Source organism: Varroa jacobsoni, unplaced genomic scaffold (assembly GCF_002532875.2).
Source record: "Varroa jacobsoni isolate VJ856 unplaced genomic scaffold, vjacob_1.0 scaffold_251, whole genome shotgun sequence".
Lineage (NCBI taxonomy): Eukaryota > Metazoa > Arthropoda > Arachnida > Mesostigmata > Varroidae > Varroa > Varroa jacobsoni.
The window spans coordinates 53047-63020 of NW_019213153.1; the positions used below are offsets into that span (position 1 = coordinate 53047).

The following is a 9974-nucleotide window of genomic DNA, read 5'->3' on the forward strand; positions in this document are numbered from 1 at the left end:
CCGAAGGAATACACGGAACCCGTTTTTGTATTTCTGTCTGGTTCAGTAATATTTACAACAACTCACTTTATTCTAGTATTTTCGGGGTAGCTGTGTGACAATTTCTTCATGTGGGTTTTGACTCTGCTGATTCGGTCAAGAGAAAATGAGAGTTTGTGATTGTGACTGACCAGTATACTTGCGCTACGGTTCCGTTCATGTCTGCCTATAGCTCCTCTATTGATTTTTTCCGACCCTCAAGAAATAAACACTCCAACTTGGCATACTCCTAAAATGTCGCTATGGAGTGCGACGCTAGATTCCAAATATTAGGCTTTGAAATTTTAGGCCTCGAAAAACGAGATCCAAGAAAAACAAGAAATTCAATCTCCGAATTTGTAGTCGATAACAACGATTTGTAGTATGCTCTCTCGGAGAAGCCTGTAGTTAAGCCGTGTTCTTATTTCTCTTCCTATGGACAACTTTTGCCCTATATCTGAATGAGTAGTTCTATCGATTCAGGCTACCTTCCGTAAAGGCACCCCCTCGTTTTCGTTGTTGCCGCCGCCGTTGCCTTCACCGCTAACTTTTTTAAAAGGAACCATAATTTTTTATCTTAGACCTTGGCCTTGCAGCAGTTCAGGAGCATCTGTTGTAGTTTCTTTCATTCATAGTGTGACAATGATTTCATTCGTCGAATTTCTCAGCGGAATGATCAGCCACGAATGTCCTCGAAAATAAATTGCCGGGTAAAGCATTTTGTAGTGGTATGAACTTCTGTGAGACGATGTAGTTCCCTAACAAGGCTCGCCTGCTGCTCCGTTGGATTTTCAGATCCTGAAATGAAATAAACGCAGCTAAGACAATCAAGAGCTGGCCTTAAATTTTTCTGTGTCATTTCTGTTTAGCTATTTGAGAGAGAAAATAAAGAAGTTCTGTTAAGTCGATGTCTTTGTGGGCCTGTGGTGTTCGTCAGGTAACATAGCCAGGCAGATTGAGACAAGGCAAAAAAGAACACGATGAACCGCGGGCCGTTGTTTAACACACGTACCGATCTGCGTCGCATCCACTGTCACCTCTCTTCGAAAAAGAACTACAAAGTCGGTACAAAACCGAGTAAGGACCCATATTCATTTTTAACACTCTTCGTGACTCAATCCATTGAATTTATGTTCCAAGACGAACTATAAGCTACAGGTGAACGCGTTTAGTCGAGCTAACGTTACTAAGATAACTGAATACCTTATTCAAAGATACTAATAAAAAATGAAAGCTACATGAAAAACGTTAGCAAACATTATTATTATTTATTATTAGAGGTTATTTTAATTTGCCGAACATCTTTTGACCCTATAAGAATCCATGGTAAGAAACTGTTTTATAGTTTACACTGTGCTAACTGGACAGATAACAGGCTACATAAAGGCTAGATAAAGGTTATATCATGTTATGATAATAGTGTTTATTTCTTCCCATTAGAAGTAGGGGAGCAGCTTAGGTCTGCTCTTTGCTTGAAATTATGCTTTTCGTCACTAATGTAACGTAGCACCTATTGCTATCATGGGATATGTTCTCCAACGATAGAAAAAAAAAACTAACATACTTTCACATAACAAACAAGTGGTATCTTGGGGGCCATCGGATAAGATTCGCCGCAAGTAACTTACTGGCCAGTGTTTAGCTAGGTCATTTTCTTCGAGAAAAGTCAAGCTTGCCGTTATCGATAGATTAGCATTCGTTGCTATCTTGCCCCTTAGAGACGCATATGTACATTTGTTCTCTCGCTAACAGCGTTCGCGTTTAAGTTAGTCTTTCATAATTGGCCAGTCCGGAAAATAGGGACAAAATCGAATATGCCCAAGATCTATCAACACCGTCGTTCGATAAGTTAACCTATTCAAATCACGGATGCAATATCTCTGACAAGAATCGCAACGACAACGGACAATACATCTGTAATGTTTTGCCTTTTTCCATTGAATTTGCTGCTACTTGTCCGCTGTGGGCTCCCTATATAATCTAGTTTTTATTATTGCAGCGTTATGTTGGTAACAGTCGTCATACAACTCTTGACACCAGACAGTCAGTCAGTCAGTCAGTTTCGTTTATCGAGCATAAGATTTCCCTACTTTGAGCTCAATAAGTTGTTTTTTTTAATTTTCTCTTTTTCCGACAGAAATCAGACGGAAACGCGGAACATCCACGAACATCGCTGATGTTGGTAACTTTCTTGTTTAGCACAGACGGCACTAGCGGAATCACTGCCTGAATCGGCCCACACGACCAGCTTGCAATCACGTTGTTTCGCTTGGCTTCACTCTGCGAGCCATCCCAGCTAGGCTATTCGGCCAGCTCTTCTATATCCTAGCAACGAGCCCTGCAAATGGCCAGTTTGTCATATGTGTAACAACGACTCAAACATTATCGGCCTTAATTCCTCATAACTTACTCAAGCGAGCCACTAGTGCCATTCGAAGAAGCACCACGCGCATCGGTGCTAAGCTAGGCCATCGCTAACAGCTAATCGCTGTTGGTATCTTGCCCCTTGTAAGGCGCAACGGAGCCGTCCAATGCTTAAACAGGGCCACACACAGTCCACGAGCACTAACTGTCCATTCCAACCCATTTGTTTGTCCGCGTATGTGCCACTCTGCGCGCACGCGGGTAGTTCTGTATTGTAGGCCTCACGAGAAAAATAGCCTACAGCGTCAGAGAGTAATGTAAAAGTGGCGTATTTTCCGGCAAGCATTCGGAGTATTGCCATTGATTGTATCGTATGTGTGGTTCGTTGAGTGTCCTTTAGACTCTTCGAGGTACCTTTGCGAACGCGTCAGTTAATCAGCTGTACAGTCCGCAATGTGAATATGGGTATTCGTTCATTTGTCAGACGGAATCAATGTATGGCGTGTGGTTGGCGGGCAATCTCCGACCAGAACGGCTTTGTCTATTAAGTAGAAACTAAAATTACGGTATTCGTTAGGCAGAAACAGTATTGGCTAGTCCGGTGGTACGGGAGGCATCGGGGCATTACAACAGTTATTAACACCGCGAAAACTGAATAAGACCTTCGGCTGTCTCGTAGGCGCATGCGCTTTTAGCACAAAAGTTATTGTCCGCTGAAGATGAACTCTAAAAACTGAAGCACTGCTATCGTTGCGGAGTTCGGGCCTTCGGGTCAGTGTTAATGGGCGGACCCTGTCGCAAATAGTTTGCGCTATGGCGGAAAACAACTCGAATATTGATCTAAAGGAGGCTTGTTTCAAGGCATTTTCGACATTGATAGAACGCCTGTCGAGTTGATTCATTGTAAACGTTGTCTCTGTAAATGGGCAATTATATGGAAATGCCAATGCAGAAAAGTCGGGCAAAATACGCTCAGCGCTTTTTGATGGGTATCCACCTTGATTCGAGAGCATATATTCGGTCAGAATACAAAATTAAAAAAAAAAAATCATACATTTCGGAAACTGGCAATGACATCATGAACAATTTTGAGAGAAATAAAGGTTCGTTTTATGATTAAGGTACTCTCCAACAGCGGGTTGCTTTCCAGTGAGGTCTTTCGACATAATTAAAAGTACTGAATACAACACTGAGATGTATTTGGATGTCGTTCTCTTTTAAACCTTCAGTTATTCCTCTGCACCCATCAAAACATAGGATTTCCTTTGTTCCGCGTGCATCTAACTTAATCATAACCATAAACTTCTCATTTAGTAAGTTCGGGCATATACAGAGCTTATTGAACATTTTGGCTCTGCTTAGAATCCATGAGCACAGCTTACGTGCGCGGATACCAGCAATTACCTACATTACCAACAATGCTCCTGGTTAATTAACTGTTGAGGTTACCGCATGTTACCATTCCTAACGCCTTTGGCTAAGTAGACCATGTCCTTAACTAGGCCAAATTCCGAGATAACTATTCTAAGGTCAATTGTCCAGCTCCTGTTTAGACTAGAAATGCTGGCGGGCGAGGCTGTTGAATATTTACTCGTCCACTTCCATTTTGGTTCGTCTTTCAATCTCGCAACGCCTAGGTGTCATAGTTGTGTACCGTATTTTATTAGGTATAAGCGGTATTTAGTTGTAATCGTGAATTACATTAGCGGAGAACCGCTTCTATAGACGTAACAAAGAGAGACTGCCGTCTGCCGGGGAAAAGATATTTCTTCAACTATTTACATGCCAAAGTGTTTTGATACAAATCCCAGCAGTTACGTATATCTGCTTATGTACCTGAGTCCCAGGTTTATTTAGATGAAGGAAAAAAGGTACTCTGAAGATAGACCTGTCGTATAGTATAAGTCTTTGGTGAGGTTTTGTTTGGCTTAAAAATAAGCAAAGCCTAGACAACCTCATCTCTGAATATGAGGCAATCGGGGTACAGCCACAAAGAGTAATTTCAATTTGGGCTTGGTCTCTGGAAGTTGTTATTTCGGTATCGTGGTCAGATTGTTTGTTGGGTTAAACTACTTTTCGTCCGTTCGAGTAACACCTAATTATATACTGTCAAGAATCTTTGAAGGAGAACGATGTTGACGCTGATTCATCTCTCAGCTGGTGCGTCTGTTCATGAAGATGTGTCACGAACGCCCGTAGCGTTCACTGTTCTGCTGCCATCAAAAATTATCCATATAGGTATGGACGACCTTTGCGGCAAAATTAATCTGGATGGCCAACAAATTTTCACCGTCTTTTACATACGTCTTGCTAAACTTCAGCTAGATTTAGGATTTGAAGTCAACTACCTACATTTAAAACCGAAACGTGAATGGATATGAAACGCAAGTAGGAAAAGGCTGAGTTTTTGGGAAAAGGCCAAGAAATATCGATAAAATGCACGGCTCTTGTTGCTTGAGCGCCAACCTTTGGCCAGGTCATGGTGCCATTCCCGCCTGCTTGCCTGCTAGCCACAGACCAAGCTTCAGATTTCGTAAAAGAGTGGGGTTTGTACTTCGCGAGATCTTCAAAGTAGTGATGTTCCATGAGCAACAGCAGCGGTTATGACAAACCCTCAAGCACTGATGTATACGGACCAAGGCGAGGAGAAAACAAAACAATGCGGAATAAGCGAATCCCTTCCCGAAAGCTCGCGCACGAGGATTGTCAGTACATTTTGAAAAACCGCTTGATGGAATTGACCCTAGCGAGAATTACTTTTAAAAGGGCAACTTTAATTTGAACCGTACGTAATTGGTATTAAAGTGAATTGTCGATAGTTTTTTGAGGCAGTAATATATAGTCTACTGTACTGGGACTTATTTATATATCATACAGCGTAAAAATCGTTATTTTACATGTGTAATGAAGAAAGCATTTTGAACACTGCATAGGTATATTCGGTAAGTGTGTTTCCCAGTATTTTACTTTGACAGATCGTGGTCACAGGGAACACACAAACATAATAGTTAGATAAACGTCACATTTGTTCAGAAGCTTAAACATCGATTACTATCACATGGGAAGTCCGTCTGTATCAGTCAGCACTTAATTACGTATCGCTTTAGATTACCGTTGATGGGCATGCCAGATTCGTACGTCTACTATGTGTTCATGACATGCCACCATAATAGTGCATATTATACAGACAAACGGGCTCATACCAAAAAGTTATCTTGTAAATTATAGCAACATTTTTTTTTCACGCTCTTTTTCAAAACACGAACCGGAGTACCTCCCGTTCGTCAGTGGCGACCGTACATCAAATAGATCTGTGTATGCAATTACCGTTTAGCTGATCCATCCTAAGAGTGACGTTTTAATTTAACAGATAACGCAGACAGACGGCTTCTTAACAATAATTCCTGTGCGCCCTATACGATTTGTCCGACTTTTCGAAGTACCTAGCTCTAGAAAACAGCATGAGCGCTGGCTTTTGACATATATACAGGATATACGAAGTACAACGCGGACGACAGTTATAGGAACGGTTAATTTTTAGACAATAACACAGGGCTTTTTATGCTAGATACTTTCACACAGGACACAGCGCCTCTATAACGTAAGAACGAAACCCGGTTTCCGATAATAACGTCGACAAACCGAGCGATCGCTGACTCCAAAAGGCAGCACAGTCATAATATACATAGATAGGATAATAAATAGCCTATCCACGATTGACGGCTTGCTGAAGTAAGCCGTTCGGTGACTCATGTTAGCTGAGAGGTAAGTTCAGGAAAAGTTTAGAAACAAAGTTATGAAACCTAAGGTGCACTTACTCTCAACAAATGATCCAGCAAACTATTTAATTCGATCGTACTATGTGAAGAATTAGTTGAATACAAAAAGCACATCCTAACCACGTAAAGTTGTCGTTCTCTAATAATATTGCCTGAACACTATCAGATTTTGTTTGCGCCGTACGAACCGCTCCAAGTCTGCCGGACGACACTAGCAGCCCCTTCAGGCTATTACCTATTGTCACGTATATGAAGCTCTACTCGACGCAAATGAAACCTAGGGAACAGTATTCTGTATTGGGTAGAACAACCAGTTCACAGTGAGAACCATGACCACTTTTCATTACCGCTAGAATGTCCACTATTGCTGACAGATGGCGTACACCTGCCGATAATATATTTTTATCGTAGCAGCTAATGAATAGTAACAAGCTGCGTTTGTTCCAATGGCAACGGAAATTATGCGCCGAACATAAATTAATCGGTACTATATTATCAAATAATAGAAGTTTTGTGTCTTCTGACTAACGACAAACAACACCCCCGTCCTAGGCGGCAGGAACAAAGGAAAGCCCAAAAAGGTTTCTTTTGCGTGCATAAGCATTTGCAAACGTAAGTTCTGGAAGAGGCCCAAGAAAGTAAACCAATCGACCGCACGATATGAACTCTGTAAGCTGATAAACATATGGACGGTGAGAAATTCGCGGGCTATTATAGCACATTACAAGGAGAAGCAACAAAAATTAAGCGACTGATTACATGTGTAAATTGGCTTGTATTAGTTAAAAAAAAAAAAAAAAAAACTAGAAGTTATCATAAAACTGCCAAAGGACGCTGTGTACTCAGAGAAAGACATGCCTAACAGCAGCTGATTGTGCAAAACATCAAACAAACTTATTTAAGCTGTAGTGAAGGTACAACTAGTAAACGAAAGTTAACTGGGGCTTAATTTAATGGTTAGAAACTTCGTAGTTTTGTAATGGAGGATGTCGAACGTTGGCCGAGCTTACTTGCTTTTAGAGATGTACGTGAGTAGACTTCGTAGAAGAAGAGCGACGTCACAGCGATGTACGTCGATAGAGTTGACCGGCTTCTGAATGGCGTACATTAATAATCGAGTCACCTTTTGGCCGGCCTTCAGTCGGTATTGCCGTTGATAGAACTGGCTGGTCCATCGACCCTGTGTCTGGAACGTCCTCACCAATGTTAGCGCTCAAAAAAGTACTCAGGACACATTCTTAAAAATGATATATTAGGCTTTTGCCCTCTTCATTTCGAAATACTGGCTCTGAGTATAAAGATACGTATTGCATTTTTGCTCCCTTCTATCAGCGAAACTTTGAATAAAACGTCACGTTGAATTTTTCCCTGTCGAACAGAATTTTCGGCTCGAAAATTGAAATTTAGATATAGGTGCATGCTTTATGTTTTAGTTGCAACAATTAAAAGCTTCCGATTGGAGAGGTCATAAACAAGAACAATCTTCCTTATTAAGTGACAAAATTTTCGGCCACGAAAAATGCCCGTGATTTTTTCAGCCTTCTACGTTCAGGTGAAAGAACTATTTTTGACATAGGAATATATATTTCTAATCAGTTCATTGGGATTTGTTGACTGACGTCAAGAAAGGCCATAGAAAATGTTTTATTTTCCAGAAAAAAAATTTCGATACCTCAATTTTTTTTATTATAGAGAATATTTTGGAACAATATTTTGCTCCTAGAAGTTTCATTACTGCGGCTTTCAGACTGACATGCGTTAAGAGTTTGTCCAAAAAATCACCGAAGGTGGAAATAATTTGAAGACTATTTCCATCCTCACTGTCACACGGAATAAAACAGTCTTCATTACGTGCCTTTTGTCCTTTCCACGTATGTATTGCATATTTACTTTGTTGAAACCGATTCGCAGCAAAAAAATAAAAGAGAAAACAAATTAAATGTTTTATTAACCAAAAGCAAAAACCAGCATCTTCGATATGTTGATATTTGACTTATAAACTATGAAGTAATATTAATAAATATATAAAATATATTGGAAAGAATTTTTAAAGAAATTTAGCGTCAAAATGTTGGTCACACCAGCCGCTATAGCTTTACAATTAAGAAAGCTTTAAGGAACTAAATTTTTATCGATGTCTAATACTGAGGTTCTTTGATGATGCATATTTTTTCATTGTAATTTTTGAAAGCTTACATTTTTGTCGTTGGATATCTTTGTCCTTTGGACATTGAGCCATTTGCTCACTTGACCAAACATATTTGATTATTTTATTTGTTAATCGAAAACAATAATGTATATACAGCAAATATGGCTAAAAATAATAAGAAGAAATAAAATGTAATTATTATTATTATCAATTCGAAAGAGCTTTCTTCGACGCTCAAAAAATCGCACTCTTTCCCTGACTAAGTAAAATTACGTTGCTTTTCTATGTTTCTCTGTTTAATTGCGACGTCATTCACGTCTCATAAAACCGGCCCGTTTAAAAAGAAAGATGTACGCTAATAGTGCCGACCACGTCAAACAAACGACGTCAGGGACACCCCTTTACCGGTTGCCGGAAGCTGTTCTTCTAAGCTTCACTGCATTTTGTTTGCTATTGATTTCAACCGGGAATACCGCCAGCTAACCGAACTAGTCACCTGGACTGATTTGTAAGACGCTATCGGGATAAGCCCCCCGCCCTCGTGATTCCTCTATCGACCCTCGTTTTGTTACTATTGTATTATACTACGTTTATACTACTGTATTAAGCGCATACTATCCGCAACAAATGCCAGAGCCAGCGTCGATATAACGGACGTTTCTACAGCAGTAGCAACCGTTAGCACCGCCGCAAGACCAGACGCAACGGAGAGCAGCGGTCGCTCTTGTGGTCACTATGGACACGACGTCGGTATAAGACAGCGTAGGTGAATAACAGTAACGTCGGCCGCAATAACAAAAACAAAAATGCTTAAAGTAACTGCAAAAAAAAGGATAGCTAAAAAATATGTGATCTGTATAACCACTCAGTAATGGCGACGATGCATAAGAAAGTTAAATGGCAGAACAAGCATTCGCGTGATGGCTGGAACGGGCAGATCATTGCGACTGCGGCTGTGGGGGCAAATCCACAGTGGCAGGAAGCTCTTATCGACGACACCGAAACTCAAATAAGTCAATGTTTTCATACGCTAACTAACGGATACAGGGGCGGCCGTTAAGTCAGCTGAATTGCGTATACTCATACGGAACTAGATAAACATACGATTTTCATAAATTTGCCTTGAGTTTATAAATTACTAAATAATGCACAAGAATTTCGAATTAAAAAAGGCACAAAAGAATGATTCTGCGTTCGTTATGTTGGAAACATTAAGAGTGAATTCGTTGCGTAAGACAGAGTCACAGTTCGCTGATATGAGGGCGTTTTTCTTCCATTAAACAAAGTACGCGAATCACGTGGGGCAATCAATTTTCAATGGACAATCAACAAGCCGTCTACAGTTGTAGCAATTAGGTAACTGGGGGCCAATTGGTACCCTTAAGGGAGACCTTATTAAGACGCTTTTTGTCCTATTGCTACTATACTCGTGAATGAATTAACGAAACGATGAATCCCCAAACGAACTAATTAAAAACGGATGACCTATGGCCATGTTTTGCTAATTATACTAAACCTGACTATCGAAAATATGGCCCGGAAGTTTTTGGACGAGTTGAAAACAGTCTCTTGAAAAGTCATAATTTCTCAACTTGGACTTATTAACAAACTCTTACAGTGATTTTGCTATGTAACACATTTATAACCAGGGCACCCTAAAACCA

General features: G+C 40.3%; 1 protein-coding gene across 2 annotated transcripts in view; it reads right to left on the bottom strand.

Annotated features, from left to right (window-relative positions):
• The window catches only part of LOC111258596 (uncharacterized), a 25645-nt gene that overhangs the window by 14737 nt on the left and 934 nt on the right, over positions 1–9974 (bottom strand). The window contains exons 2-3 of one of the 2 annotated variants that reach the window (XR_002679085.2): positions 7172–7347; positions 36–816 (exon numbers count right to left, since the gene is read on the bottom strand). Coding sequence is in view for 1 of the 2 variants with exons in the window: in XM_086967519.1 (XP_086823645.1) it covers positions 7172–7269 (98 nt within the window). In the remaining variant the exon portion in view is untranslated. Of the gene's footprint in view, positions 1–35; positions 817–7171; positions 7348–9974 lie in introns of those variants that run through there. The other variant, XM_086967519.1, reaches the window with a different exon arrangement.